General features: G+C 35.8%; 2 protein-coding genes across 2 annotated transcripts; one reads left to right on the top strand and one right to left on the bottom strand.

Annotated features, from left to right (window-relative positions):
- Positions 1-1744: 1744 nt before the first annotated feature.
- PUMP1 (plant uncoupling mitochondrial protein 1) lies at positions 1745-6348 on the bottom strand. Its single transcript, XM_087318730.1, has 9 exons — positions 6098-6348; positions 5286-5504; positions 4750-4828; positions 4445-4578; positions 3656-3754; positions 3161-3265; positions 2976-3053; positions 2163-2249; positions 1745-2049 (listed from the first exon to the last, which is right to left on the bottom strand). Exons 1-9 carry the CDS (start codon positions 6203-6205, stop codon positions 2014-2016), a joined length of 945 nt encoding a protein of 314 aa, XP_087174856.1. The 5' UTR covers positions 6206-6348; the 3' UTR covers positions 1745-2013.
- A 6874-nt stretch (positions 6349-13222) lies between these two features.
- On the top strand, positions 13223-14938 carry LOC147864618 (pentatricopeptide repeat-containing protein At1g06140, mitochondrial-like). Its single transcript, XM_087318566.1, has one exon. It carries the CDS (start codon positions 13223-13225, stop codon positions 14936-14938), a length of 1716 nt encoding a protein of 571 aa, XP_087174692.1.
- Positions 14939-16782: the final 1844 nt, after the last annotated feature.

The raw sequence follows: 16782 nt of genomic DNA, 5'->3' as shown, positions 1-16782 counted from the left end.
GGACACCCAAAAGAAAAACGAACATTATGTATACATATTTGTGTCTTAGACCCTTTCCAACATTTGACTTTCTTATTTAACCCCCAATCTTTGTGTGCTTTTCTTGGCTACACTTCATTTCTCATCATTCATCATCATTCATCATTCTTGGCTACCGCTACTATACATAGTTTAGGGTGGGCCCTCTCTCCACCCCATGCTTTACCCCTCCCCGTTCCCGCCATCCCCCATGGTCTCGTCCACGTGATTCATCGCCATCCCCATGGTCTCGTCCGCGTGATCCGTCACGATGTGCACGTAGAGTGTCTTTAATAAATGCCCGACACGGAGAAAACGTCAACATTCCACTCAATAGTATGAAGGAGATTTATTCCACCTTAGATTCTCAAAACTCTGCTCCTCAATGTGATGGCAAGTTGACCTTCTCATCTTCCTCTCACTCTCACTCACATTAATATATATATATATATATATATATATATATATTGCACTAAACTAGACAACCATCTTCTTGTCTGAATACGGAAAATTGGCCATTCACTTAAACATATACAAGAGCCCCATCCCTTTTTCTACATCCCATCTACATCATTGGTTCCATATGACTAATTAGCTTGTCACATTTTCTTCAATGTGAGACATGTTGCAATGTGTAGGATACATTACAAGGGACTGTTTTGCACACTCATGTGGACCCTCCAAGACATATGTACAAGAATATGAAGGCTTAGATGAGCACAAGCCATTCTAGAGTGTGCAAGTTAGAGTGACAAATCTTCTATGTTGAATTGTACCTATTATTGTGAATAGTGAATTTGCCATCTTTGGAGTTATGCATTGGTTCTTTGTTGTACAGATCTAAGATTCTGATTTGATCTTGTCCATTGCACTCCTTGTACAATCTTGAGTGATTAAATTAACAAGTGGTATCAAACCAACATTCATTTGAGAGAGAGAGAGAGAGAGAGAGAGATTGCATTCAAATTATTCAATCATGCTTGCAAGGAGCTTGAGAAAGAAAAACACGAGGAAAAGACTAGGAAGAGATTAGTCAACCCTTGAGAAAAGGGAAAGATTTCAATTGTTGAAGAGCGTAATCACATGAATGTACAGTGCATACAATTATTGTGCGAATATGCATGTGTATGAATGTACTATTGTATGCATTATTTAAGCTTGTGTGTGGATGTATGTTGGACCCCAAATCCTAACTTCACTAAGGGGGGGGGGGGGAGAGACAAATAAAGAAAATACATGTGTGTGCTTATGAGACGAATGAATAGACTAAGGAATCATCATGCAAGCTTTGAAGCTCTGTGATCTGTTGACATCAATGCCCAAGAAAATCAAAGACTGAGGAAATATAGGAAAAGAGCAATTTTGAATCATCCTTTCCTTAAATATTTTTTTAAGTAAAGGGCAATGCCAAGCATTAGGGTTTTTACAACACTAGATATCATGTTCCAAGACGGAAACAATGTTATGATTTAGCAGGCTACGATGTTGGGGGTAACATGCTTTTTGTAGCGTTCACCAATGCCTTCAGATTAAAAACCTACCGGCAACCCCTCAAGTATCGCAAATATTACTCCACAGAAGAAAATCTTGTAGACAGTAACGACTTCAGAGTTCTGCTATATTCCTCTTCCTCTTTAAAGTAGTATTTAGGAGTCTACAGGTTCACAGTAGATGTGGTTTGACCTAGAATTCCAACTCTTTAATGTATATCTAGAAAAATCAATGATGAATCAGAACAATCATATAATTATTTGTGGTGTCCTTTCAGTCTTTGCAACAAAAAATTGGGCGAGCTATAATGCCCTTCAGTTTTCCAATAATATAAATAAAAAGGAGCTCAATTGCTTTTCGTGTATTGAAACAAATATTCAGCGTACAATGTGGGCGTAAAGAATTATTGTGACCCATCTCGATAAGAGAAGCCCAGATTTTCATGGAGAACCTAAAATATATCAAAATTTGGGTGGTTACAGAACAGGGGTGGGTTACGTTATGTCAATAAGGTACCTCTTTGGTGAAGAGTTTCTTTACCTGCAATACCATGAAAGAATAAAATGGTGTTATTAAATTAAAAACTACAAATCATCACATTTCTGGTTCAGGATTTTCATTTTCGAGGAAATCTGGAAACAAATATGCATTACTTGTTCCAATGTCAAAAACATGATGACATTCCAAGAGCCAAGGCGTCCAAAGTTGGGAACAAATCCTTTGTAAAAAGCAGCTGGACCCTGCATGCAAAAGACCAGGAGGTCAAAGGGGGGGAACAATAACTTAATATGAGAAAACAGAAAATATTTGACAAAGTGCAAAGCAGATGGATTTTGTATTTTTTATTCCCACCACAATTTCAGAAAGCACAAAAATACAACCAAAAGGTAACAAACTTTCATCTAGAAAAGGTTCCACAATCATATGAAGGAAGTTATGCCCACTAGCATTTCAGAGAAGAAAAAGGTCACAATTGTCCACCCAGATTTGTTGGAACTTGGCAGTAATATATTAACAAAATATCTCATGTTTGCATAGAAAGACAGTGTTATAGCAACTTATAATCGTCAATTCAAATCCAAGGTGATAATTTGTTACAGCAGCATTCCAACACATCATAATGTTAAGAAGACAATAGACCTAGAAATAACAACCGTACATTAGGATTTCTCATATGCCAAATGACCAAAACTTCATCGTGCATGGCAAAGATAGACGCCAGAAAAAAGCCGTACATTATGATTTCTCATATGCCAGATGAACAAAACCTCATCGTGCATGGAAAAGATAGAAGCCAGAAAAAAGCCAACCATTAGGATTTCTCAAATGCCAAATGAACAAAACCTCATCATGCATGGCAAAGATAGAAGCCAGAAAAAAGCTGACTATTGATATTGTTAACAGTAGTTTAGTCTCACTTTCCAGGATAGACAGTTGAAGGTACACAGAGCCATGAGAATACTTACATCATTGCGAAGAGTCTTGACAAAGCAATCAATAGTCCCAGAATATGCTTGTGAATTACCCATCATTCTTGATTTTACCTATTAAGTGAAACCAAACAGACATGAATCAAAATTTACAAACCAATTAATTTGTCTCAAAGAATCAACCTTCAAGGTGCACTCTATTTAGGAAAGAAAATGCATACCACATCAACAGGAGACCCAACACAAACTGCAATAAAACCAGCTCCTAATCCAGAAAGTAAATGTGTAAGGATATTGTCAGAAAAGCCTGGAATCTTTAGCAAGGTCTGCAGAAATGGAGACGAGGTTAAAAAATGGATCAACTGCAATTATCTTCAAGACAAGATGCTGGCATTACATTGAAACGCACATTATGCCCTTTCAAAAAGGCAAGGAAGTTACCTCAATTTGTTAAAATTAGAGGGAGATACACTGAAATACCCTGAGTCTTTCTACATTTCCTCATGTGCCCTTAGTGTAAACCCCTCTAAAGAAATTACATGCGTTATTTGATCAATTATATGGTCAATTTATCCCCTTTTGGGAAATAAGAAAAAGTCGACGGGAATTTGGGGAAATGCAGAAAAGCACAGGGGTATTTCAGAGCTTCTCCACGTTAACACAAAGTGATAAAAGTACATTGCACTTCAAAAAGTCTCGAGATCAAAAGTCTTAACCTGTTTGACTTGATCATAGCTTGCTAGTTCTGCAGCATTAATTATAGCATTCCGGGCAACATTTGGTCCCAATCCTGTCCATAAGGCTGCAACACCCTCCTGCAATAAACAGTACAAATAATATTGTACGGATTTAAATTGATTGGCTCTTGGATAATCATATATCATGCAGAAAACAAGAACGTCACCACTAATGGTGTTTATTCAATGTGACAGCTGACAATACAGCTTAGGAGTCCCATTGTCACATCTCCAACGGATAATGAGAGAAAGAAAGAAAGATACACTGACATCTACTAGAGGCCGTTCTACGAGACAATTATGATAACAACGATGCAGGATATTCATAGTTGAAAAAATAAAATAACACTGGGTTTCCAAAAAATCCATGACAAATATCTGAATGCATCAAGTGGCTATACAATGGTAACTATTCTGAATTAAGTACACATGCATACATATGGCACGCCTACATAACCACAGCTGTGTCCATGCATAAGTAGGACTACATAACCCCATGCATACATATGCTCACATAAATAACGACATACATGCATACATACATAACTGGCATACAAATATAGCTACCCCTGGCAAGTTATTCTTAGTATTCAGCAAAATACTTCTGAATTAAACATAGAGAAACACACACACACACACATAGAGAGAGAGAGAGAGAGAGAGAGAAGTTTGTACACGATTGAGAGAGATGACAGCAAAATAAAAGTGGGATGGATGATTGAAATTTGAAATAGATAATACAATAACAATATAGAGGAAGAATTGAACCTTTCTGACAATAGTCGAATATGCATTCATTGCTCCACTATATCTGCGTGGAACACCCGGAGGGAGCTTTCCTTCAGCTTGAAGCCTGACTTTCACTAAATCTGTGGGGCTTGCAACCATAATACCAAGTGCACCTGAAAACATATGTTGTAAATACAGTGGAAGTAAAATAGTTGGTCTGACATTATGGCAGAAGTTGTAACAAACACTCCCAATACGGTATTCGACTAGCTTATAGATTTAACAAGTGAGCAGACAGAAGACGCCTTTCACTATAACAAATGTTGAAACATTTTGCAAGTTACCTGTTGTTAGACCAGCCAATATTTTCTTATGCAATGGCACATCTCCTACAAAATCTTTGCCAACATACAAGTTCTTCACCTGGAAAATAAAATAAATGGAAACATTCTAATCAGAAAATGTCAATATGCTACACAACCTTACACAAAAAAGTGAACTTTACTAATCAGAAAAGCATATGACTAAGCCGGACTCACAAACATAAGACCTTGACAAATATGTCATAAACAAAAGAATGTGAATCGTTTTAACAGCTGCAACATTAATAGAACTTCACGAATCCAAATACAAGACAGGTAAATGAACGACCTTAAACAGGATAGGAAATTCTCTTTACTAGTAACAACATAAAAAGACTTTCACTCATCCCAAACTCCTTGAACAAATCAAGTATATTCTCTTTGCCAGTTTCAACATGAATAGAACTTAGCTAGTATCAGCAAAATTCGGATCGATATAAGATAGTGACATTAGAAAAAGTTTGACAAACAAATTTTCTTTAGTAGAAACACCATAAAAACGGTACAAAAATACATACTGGCTCATAGAGACCAATCCGGAGACCTCCAAAGAGACACTGGCGATGCAATCCAGGTGTCAAACCATTCCACAGAGACTTCAACCCTTCCTCTCTTGCAATGGTAGACATGGTACCAAACATTCCTCTGTATTTTAACGCTGCAACACCCTCTCCTTCGACAGCTTTCCCTTGTAGTTGTAACCTCACCTTGGCGGTGTCAATAGGAATTGTGCATGTCTGTATATGTGTATAGACATTTATTAGGAAGAAAACATTATATTACTAGTGGGAACCTCAAAAGTGAGGTTTCCTGTAAATACACATACATGAATACATGCATGCATATACATATGCATGTAAATTTAGGTATATATGACAGAACATATACATATTTATGACAAAAGTTTATCTTGAAGTTGATTTAACAATCTATTTGAACAGTCTATTATGTTACATTATAAACACTGAAGAAACATATTTCAGGCAACTACAGAACTCCAAAGGAGATTCATACAGAAGTATGATTATTGTATAAATTACAGTTTGGGAATTTGGTGATAATATGCATGAACAAGCTCAATATCAGCGTATATCGAGATTTGCAAAAGCATGGCTGAATAAAATCTTATCAGAATGTCCAACAGAGAGGAATCCATGGGAGAAATGCCAAATTTTTTGACAGGCTGAAGGGTGAACCGAAGAACAAATCAAAAATGGTAGGAGGAGAAGAAGAAAGAACAATGGATAGTCCAGCGATCACAGGTAGAAGAATGAAAGGGAATTGAAGGAGAGAAGAAAGGCTTGGTTTCTTCTGTTTTTTGTTTACTTACCTCGGCAAAACAAGCACTGAAAGCACTACTGGCGAAGGTACCGGCCATGGAGATCTGCTTCCTGGTGCGGGCGACAGGAGGCTCAGGTGGAGAAGGAGGAGGAGCCATGGATGGCGTTTTCCTGCAGAGGAGAAAAGGAAGAGTGAAGAAAAACTCTGATGCTCGTCTTCCTTCCTCTCTTCCTCTTCCTCTTCTCCTTCTCCTTCTCCTTCTTTCTGCTGCTACTGCAGAGGCACAGAGCCAGAGAGAGAGAGAGAGAGAAAGGCAGACAGAATGTATAAATATGTATATATAAAGAGCGCGCCTTATTTATTTATTTATTTATTTATTTATTTATTCATTTACATATTTATTTATTTATTTATTTATTTATTCATTTACATATTTATTTATTTATTCATTCATTTACATATTTATTTATTTATTTATTTATTTATTTATTTATTTATTTATTTATTTATTTATTTATTTATTTATTTATTTATTTATTTATTTATTTATTTATTTATTTATTTATTTATTTATTCATTCATTTACATATTTATTTATTTATTTATTTATTTATTTATTTATTCATTCATTTACATATTTATTTATTTATTTATTTATTTATTTATTTATTCATTCATTTACATATTTATTTATTTATTTATTTATTTATTTATTTATTTATTTATTTATTTATTCATTCATTCATTCATCTATTTATCTATCTCCCTTTTTTTCATTTACTTATTTATTTGTTTGTTTGTTTGTTTGTTTGTATATTTATTTATATATTTATCTATGAAATTAAATTAATGGAATGGAATCTGGGGAGCACTCAGAAAACGTTATTCTTTGTGTCCTTCTTCCCTTCCATCCATCCCATTTGCTTTTGGCTTGGCTTGGCTTGGCTTGGCTAGGGGGTTGGTTGTGCAGCGGGCCCATATGGCTTCAGAAACTGTGGGTCTTTAGACTTCAATCATGGTCTCATGGGACACCACACATGCCTCATGGTTGCAGAGTCACAACCAAACATCTACGCATTCGTACTTACCAAACCCATCTCTATCTAAAGCTCTTCTCCTTTTCGTGGTCGTAAAGACCGTCCACCTCGCTATTTTTTACCCTCTCACCAAATGGTTGACCATCTATGTCGCTGATGCACTTCACAGTCGCTTGGCTGAACCTTTTCCGTTGAAAATCTATGGTTATGCTCGTAACAATTAGCTCAAACTTGTTGAGACTTCTAGTCTGAGGTGGAATTATACCATACCTTATTTTCTATTGCATAGCTCGTAGTTATTGCTCCACTAGTTTCATATATGACATCATATGTTTGATTAGATGCTTATACTAGCCTTTGTATTAGAATAGAAGTGTGATGAAATGCTTCCTTTTGTTTTCTCTATGTATGGTTCTCAAAGTAATATACTAAGGTGCATCTTTCTTTAGAAAAAAAAAACAATTAGCTCAAACTAAGATACATGAAAATCCACTATGACTTCTCACTCAAGAACATCAAATTTATCTCCTCGTGTCAATGATTGGGTCATCCATTACATCATGCATTCATCCAAAAAACACATTGTCATCTTTTATGCTCATACTAACATCCATCATGATCCTACATCATAGTTTCAAGTTTCAACACAAGCCATTCTTAGCAAAGCCAAGAGTTTAGTAGACACAAGCCTTTCTCAGCAACTAATCGAGCAAAAACAAGAATCAAAGAAAAGTGTTGTAGATAGCTAGAGCATATAGTTAATTTATGCATAACTATTCAAAGGAACAAGCCAACATTGCCCATGAGCATTTTTCTCGACCTCAACCATATACTATGTACTCTAAAAGAATCATATTACGTCATTCATTGTCAACATTTTTGAAATATGTCTATGTTAATTCTACATTATTATAAGTCAAACCTCCAAGTGATCATGTCTAATTTCACAAATTTATGGTTTAGTTTTACAACTTGATTGCAATTGCAACCCCACCCAAAGGACAATGGTGCTATTGGGTGTCTCGCATATCCCTTTTTTATAGCTAAATTATCCCTCAAATGCTTCTATGCAAAGAAAACCTTCTTAGATTAGAGTGGAAGGTATGTTACCCGACATGTTATACAGTTAACATTTGAGAGATTTTTTTTATTCTTGAGAGGTGATAAAATTGGAACTTTCAACTAGTGAAGGTTTATGTCAGACTCCTAAAACAATGTACAATTTGTAATTTTCAAAACATGTATCAGTTGATAATTTGTCAAGTATTTTTTCTAGTTCTCTTCCATCATCATTTTATGATTTATGTTTTATTTTCCACTCCTTATTTAATCATTGATTGCAAGAAACCTTGACATCATTATTTACTTTTATTGACCAATTATAAGGCAAGCCCTTTCGATCTTTTTATGCAGTTTATTAAATAATGTCTTATCAAATCGGATTGTGTCAATGAGACCAAAATCGACATCCATATGAATGTTTAAGTTTGTTCCGCTTTGTTTGGCACCACTCTTCACAACATACGAGTTACAGTTACATCCGATCATAAACATTATAAATGATTTCTATAACAAAAGCTTAGGTATATCATATTATATTGTTGCTATTTTTAAGCATTGATGAGGGTGGTTTATAAGGGCATTTGATGTGCTTTAACCATATATAGTCACGCTTCCTCCAATTGGAACTAGTTGTTTGCGAATTATTACCCAACAATGCTCTCCAATCAAGTCACTAGATGAAGAATCCAACTGATGTTGGTGCCGTGTGTCACTAACTATTCACCATTAAATAAGGATAAACATCCAATGATCTCACAATATAACGCAATTCATGACTACCTCCCACATCCATTATATAAGATTGGAAACCGAACATGGCTTTTCCATTATGAACTACACTTTAAGACCACATTCAAATGAGTTAGATTTTCAAGGCCTTACACTATAATTGGTTATATGGCCTTCTTCATCTACCCCACCATTCATATGATGAGTCATGTTTTCTCATGCACACCTCGTAGACTCGTTCCAATGTAAGCCTTCCTAATTTATGGGGAGCAAGATGGCCTTTATTGCATTAACTATAGTATGGTGGTTGTAAACAAACATTGGATCAAGTGAAAATGCCAATGACTTAGTTTGGTAGTATGTATTATCGTAAAGATGAATGAAGTGGAACTCTTCTTACATTCAAGCTAGAGAATAAAAACAAAACAATGTCATATGAAGCCACAAGATTGAGAGCATACTGGATAAATCTACATTTTTACATTTGATTATGAATGCAAATAACGTTGGTGTAAGGCCTAATACCCCAAAACTTGTTGCTAGTACATAAAGTAATAAAGATACCCAATTAGGAAGTCATAGCCACCACCACTTGCTTTTAAACCTTTACCATGGTTTTCAAATTTCATTAACAAAAGTTCATTGGAGTAGTACCTTGTACATTTGAAGATCATGCTTTAGAGAAAAAATAAAATTGTATTCCCAAATTAGTGAAAATGGATCATGGTTGACATGAGATTAGTTTACATGCATATGAAATGGAAGTATTTGAGAAACGTAGTGTTCAACATGTTGTACTATTTATTGATTGTTTGATATGCTTAACAAGGATCTTCTTGGCCTTTGTTTGTTATGTGTGTGGATTTCACCATATGTGTGGGTTTGGCAATATATGCGCACGAAATTGTTTTTGCACTTTGTCAATCAGTTGTGAAATATCTAAAATATTAGGATTGTGGGCAGAGTGTCAAACTCATGATGTTTGATGCAAAAAGCTTCATAAATGTTATTGTTCAAGCACAAAGAACACATGGATCCAATAATGGCTCGAGTTATTATAATTTATGGTGTAAAGTCTATTTGCAACCTTACACTAATGAGCCATAAGTGCAATGATTATTTGGCAAACGGATCAATACAATAATTTGCCAGCATATTCTTTTTCCATTTAAAGTAAAAAGGAAAAAGAAATTATGTAGTTTTCCCACTATATTTGAAAATTTGCAAACGTTATGTGTTTGCTTCTAGTGTTCAATTTAGACATGGGCAGAAAACACTTAAATCTTCTTTTAAGTATGTACATATATGGAATTCATCTTGTTGTACATTTCTCATTAAATGAAGTCGTGTTTTAAGCAAAGAGAAATGGTTGGCATCAATGACCTTATAAGACAATGTGCATAGTTCTTCTACTTCCAAACTCATAGATAAAGAAGAAGAAATTTGCCATTGCTTTTTAGCACTAAGAATGTAAATTATTAGATACAACATGCGCCCTATTGAAAGATCATCAATACCCCTTGTTCGACAAGAAGGGAGTCTCAATTACTATTGGTGAACCATGACTATAAGTCAATAAAATGGTGGAAAGATATCCTAGTAAAACCTCTCTTTCATTTTTCATCAATTTAATAGATACATACGACACCTATAATCAAATCATCGTCCCATCGAGAGTGAAGAAATTGTAATGATTAACACGAATAATGCTGCCAATATTCATTCTCCATTGATACCTTTGAACTTTAATAAATCATTTAGAATCTCTCCATTTATTTTGGAAAGTGGAAAGGAAAAAGGTAATCTCTCAACAAGAACCACACTTTTCCTTATAATAGAGGGATTACTATGCATCACATTGTTCTATTCTAAATTATTAGCCCACTAAATCAACCAAGCATCAATGTCACAATGACAAAGACTTGCACTACTCTTTTGTTCTTTGATTCACTTTTATCATTCGAAAGGAATACAAATATCCATTTTGGCACCAAGGGTGTTAAATTGCTAAGGGCATTTTCTCTACCAATTGCCACATACTACAATATGAAAGGGTGGTCCAATTTAAGTGTTATCGAAATGTTTTGTCCTTCAAACTATTTATTAGAACATGAAAATGAACCAAATATCATAAACAACAATACTTACATTTTTAACCTTTAGTAAATAAAAGCACTAGATTTACATATTCTATTTGTCTTCTCGAGGTTATATGGTGCCCAAAATAGAATGGAACTTCAATACATAGAACATGAATGCATTTTTTCATTGACGTTGTCCCAATTCACTTGAATTGATGAGTTTTGATATCCCTCTCTTTTCAAACACTAATTCCACCACGATCTATACGACAATTTGATTTTCCCAACAATAAATGAGAGACAACAATGTCTCAAAAACATTTGTAACCATGTATTTTGCAAATTGACATCAAGAAGCTCATTGTTTTCATGTCAATCACCTTGACTTGGAGCATCATACACATGGATCGTAGCCGTTATGCAAAAGAAGTAAATTCCATTAGCAATATCCTGATATTAAGGAAACCCCCAATCACGACTCTCCAAATATACACCTTAACTCTAAGTGGAGCATGAATGACATCCCATCTCTATCACACATTGCCAAGGGATTCATAATTCTCGATTCTATTACAACACTCTTTACCATTCACTCATGCATGCAAATTAGCTTATGAAAAACATTATTTGCTTTTTACTTTGATATTTCCTGCAAAGTTTCAATTAGTCTCAACCTTTAGGTGAAAACTTTGAGGAAATTTGCAACTAAGCATTATAAAATTGACAAACCCTCTATCTTAGACCAAAAATGTCCATCACTTCTAGGAATACTAAATCTCATCCTAGCTTTTCTAAAAGCCATAATTCTGAATTGGGTAGCCGTCATTGCAATCCGAGAAAATGGAACTTGGAATGCTTACCATCTCACCGCACTGTTCTCGAAGTTCAAAGTACCTCCATTTGCAATCTCCCTCCCTAGTGCGGGATACCACTACACATTCTAAAACATTTTGCCAAGAAGCCCACAATTGATCAACCAACCCAAGCATTGCCATATGAGAAAATTGACCTTGGAATGCTCATCCTCCCATCACAATGTTCTCAAAGCCCAAAGTAGCTCCACTTGCAATGATACCATTACACAAATTTTAAAACACTTTGCCAAGAAGCAACAATTGCTTTTACAACTATTGACCTTGGACATTTCATTTATATATCCCTATTCAATGCATCTCACCAAGATGTTGTTATCTCATTTTTTTTGAACTTAATCATTCCCCTACGGAGAAAAACCATCAAAACCAAATGTTACGCACTAACTTTACCAACAAAATCTTCCACAAGGAAGGCAGAAGACCCAAAGTTCAAACAATAATGTGAGTGACCTCTTCAAGTTGACTACATACATGTTAAAGAGATTCAGCCGTTAGTCCATCCAGCCTAAGGATTTCATCATTTGGAAAACATGATATGAATGATTTTATCTTGGTATGCCCTTGAGTTTTTGTTAGAGATCCTTGATCAACGTATACAAGAATAAACTATGTAACATGTTTGAGCAATTGTGTGGTAAAATTTGAGTTCCATGTGTTATCTAAGGAAGTATATGATCGATTCTCCCCCCTCCCCCATCTTTCTTTCATGAGTTGACCAAGGCTTTCTAGGGGAGACAACAAAAACAATGGGGTGTTTGGAGAAATAAAGACAACTTTTAGTAGGGCATATTGGCATTCTACATTTGATTATGTCTCTCGATCTATACATGGATGTTGAAAGCAATTGCAATGACACGCTTGAATGACTAAACAACAAGAATCATGGGTATTTCAAATCCAAATTGCAAAAACACGAAGGATTCATTGAATCAAATTGTTTTGAATTTAGATAAAGCTAAGGTGAGATATGCGACATTTAGCAAAGTGGTCCAACATTCACCCCATGTCATTTCAACCAACAAACAAAATCGTCGTCACACAATCAACAATGAATATGAATATGTTGCTCGCATGGTGTTGTGTCAACTCACACATTTAATTCATTGAGATAACACATATACACCCCATGGCCTAGCTCTTTTTCTTGCATTCTTACAATGATAGGTCAATAAATTTACAAAATTACCAAAAATACCCCTCAAAATAGAATATACGAAGAAGGGTAAAGGGGGGTGGGGGCAGGTTTTCGATAAGATGAGTGGTCAACCACAATCAGGGGAAATTTGGAGAACATAGGGGCATTTCGGCGATAAAGAAAAACGAGAGGGACACCTGGGAGGCTTCGATCCAGGATTATCCAGACTTGGAACATCTCATGCTTCTTCCATGAATGAATACCTTGGCTCAATCTGCCATAGCCCCAAATCCAAGAGAAATTCAAGGTCGAAGTGACCTGCTGCACCTCATCAAGACATGTGGGAGTCTAAAGGATGTGGAGGAAGCTAGAAGATTCCATGCTGACCTTTGTCATCATCTTCATCTTCACAAGCCATGGTTTCCTAAAGACATATGCATGAATAATGCATTGATTAGTATGTATGCCAAATGTGGCGGTTTGAGAGAAGCACAGGACTTGTTTGATGAGCTTCCAGAGCGGAATGTCATCAGTTGGACAGCATTGATCTCCGGATATGCCCAAAGTGGGTTTCATGATGAAGCCTTACGTTTCTTTAAGCAAATGCAGAATGAGGGTATTTCTCCAAATGCAGTCACTTTTACTTGCGTTTTGAAAGCTTGCAGTGCCATTGGGTCCCTTTCAACCGGCGAAGAAATACATGCCGAAATTAGCAAGACTGGGTTGCTATTTCTAGATAAGGGCGTTGTGCTCGGCACAGCGTTAGTGGACATGTATGCTAAATGTGGTATGATGATGAAGGCACGAGAAGTGTTTTTCAATGAGATTCCGATCCGAAATGTTGTATGTTGGACTGCATTGGTTTCAGGATATGCCAGACATGGCTGTGGCAATGAAGCTTTGAAATGTTATATGCATATGAGAGATGTCGATGGCATATGCCCAGATGCAATCACGTATGTCTGTATTTTGAAAGCTTGTAGTAGCATCGGAGCTCTCGAGTTTGGAGAAATGATACATTATGAGGTCGGAAAGCAAGGGTTAATTGGTACAAATGTCTTCATCAGCACGGCCTTGATGGATATGTATGCAAAGTGTGGAAAGTTGGATAAGGCACAAGAGTTGTTTGAGGAGGGAATTCCAAAGAGGAATGTTGTATCATGGAATGTATTGATATCAGGGTATGTTCAGCATGGGCTTGCACATCAAGCCTTGAATTGCTTCCGAAATATGCAAGATGAGGGTCACTTTCCCAATATCGTAACCTTTCTTTGCATTCTGAAGGCTTGTGCTACTTTGGGATCATATGAGACAGGAAAGGAGGTGCATGGCCAAGTCTTAGAGAGGGGGCTGTCTGAGAAAGATGTAGTGCTTTGCACTGCATTGGTCGATATGTATGCGAAATGTGGTGCACTTGGGAGAGCACATGAGGTATTTGATCTGATTCCTTTACAAAGTGTTGTGTCATGGAATGCACTTATGTCGGGATATGCCCAGCTTGGTGATGCCCAAAAGGTTTTTGACGTGTTCAACAAAATGATAACAGAACAAGGCACAGCTATGCCAGATTCGGTGACTTTCCTTAATCTATTGAATGTGTCATGCCATGATGGCTTAGTCAAGGAAGGGAAGAGGATGTTGAATGACATGGAAAAAGTCTACTTTCTCACTCCAGATGTAGAACATTATACATGCATGGTTGATCTCTTTGGCCGCACTGGGAACTTCGGCGAAGCTTTGGTTTTGATTGAGAAAGCGATGATATCTTCCAATCACCTTCCGATGTGGTTAGCTCTTCTAAGTGCTTGCCAAAAATGGGAGAATGTGGAGATTGGGAGGTGGGCCTTTGAGAAGTCAGTGGGGATAGATGAGAAATGCACATCTGCATATGCGTGCATGGCAAACATATATGCGGCTTCTGGCCATATTTGTTGTCCAGGAGATGCAAGATTTGGAACAAAGGTAAATTAAGAATAACAAAATCCAGATTGGATCTACACACTCACTTGTATACTATCTTCACAACATGATTATTTTCTTGAGGCTACTCATTGAAAAGTTTTGATAGATAACGGAGATCACTGCATTGCATCAGGAAGTTTCAAGGAGCTATAATTGATACAGTCCTCTCTTTGAGGATTTTTAAAAAAATGAATGGATGCCATGAGAATTGGATAATGCATCTATATTACTGTAAAAAAAGGCATACACAGACATTAAGGGGCACAAATTGTTTATTGGACCAAAATGTTCTTGTTTATACTATTCCACTTGATTCAAATATAAAGTAATGCCAAAGAATTGAGCAAATTTCATTTCTGAGTGAATGCAAGAGTCATCAAGTAGGCTCAGGATAAGATGCTCCAAAACCTTCATTTATTCATACTTGTGCATGCTTAACTCATTAACACTACTTGGTCATTCATAGTGGTAGAAGTTTAAAATATGAACGTGAAGAACCTCTGGCAGAACACCCTTCCAAACATATAATATTTTCTAGCGACTTTCAACTTTTGCTAATGCTGTTTGAGACTAGAAAATGATAATTGCTTCAACATAAACTTCTGCATACATTATTCAAGAAGCAATTCCTCTTTCTTTACGAAGGCCCTTTCTAACCCACTCTAGGAAGACATCGTCATGTGAGAATCAAGGGGATAAAATGCCACAAGTTGAAATTGCACCTCTTTTCTTGTTCAAGTTCCAACCAAGTTATGTTTTATGCCACATGAATGTGCATCTTTACTTGAACTTCTTACAAATATAAACATTTTCCATGTAATGATATTCATGTGTCTCACTTAACAAACAATATTGGATATCAATGAGTTCTTGATTGGTCAAGAACAACATAGTCTAAGCACATAACAATGTATAATTCACTTGTCATTGCTTGAATTTGGTAGCCATCTTCACAACCGAGACATTAGAAACATGTTTATCGAAACACTCATATAAATCATTCCAATGTTTGATTCTAGGTCAAGTAGGTATGATCAATCCAAGATTTCACATAATGTTATAACATTCATTAACGTATTTTCCCCCTTGACATCCCATGCAACTAACAATCGGCAATGGTTTGGTTCGGAAGGGTCCAAACCGAACCGAACCGAACCGTTAAACATTTTTCAAACCGTTAAATAGGTCAAAAATGTAATTTTTAATTTTTAATTTTTTTAAATTTATAATATTTCATTATTTAGAATTTTTAATTTTTTTAAGATGTTCCTAAAATGTGAGAATAAGGTGTAAAAATGAAAAGATTGTTTAAAAACAATTTTTAATTTTTATATTTTTTTTAAAAATTAAAAAAATTAAAAATTAAAAACCGTTAAACCACGGTTTTTGATTGTTGAAACCGAACCGAACCGTTAAACCACGGTTTTGCGGTTCGGTTCGGTTCAAACCGAACCATTGCCGATTGTTACATACAACCATGCACAAGAAGTACTTGTAACATTGAGAAAACATTTGGTTTAAGTTGGAACATAATCAAAAGTACCCCAGAATGTTTTATAAAAATACAGTTACATGCCCTTTGCTCAAAAATTTTCCCTCTTAATCAGTTTTGGATCCTTATTAGCTACAAAAATTGAACAACGTCCATCTACATACAATAGTTAATCTTCCAATCATTACCTCAATGCAATTTACTTAGGGATTACACCTGTAGCCAATCCATCTTTCTCACTTCCCGATTGTCTTATTGACCTTGAGCCGTGTCTTGATCAATATGAACTTGAAACGTGTTGCTAGTTATGATCCAAAACAAACTAGTATGCCAACTTGCAACATGCAAAGACACTTCTCAT

The sequence above is a fragment of the Azolla caroliniana genome, unplaced genomic scaffold (assembly GCF_043228905.1).
Source record: "Azolla caroliniana isolate FFs.n. ecotype wild unplaced genomic scaffold, voAzoCaro1.0.p SCAF_4, whole genome shotgun sequence".
Taxonomy (NCBI): Eukaryota; Viridiplantae; Streptophyta; class Polypodiopsida; order Salviniales; family Salviniaceae; genus Azolla; species Azolla caroliniana.
The sequence above is the reverse complement of the archived record's forward strand: the minus strand, read 5'-3'. Positions and strand labels throughout refer to the sequence as shown.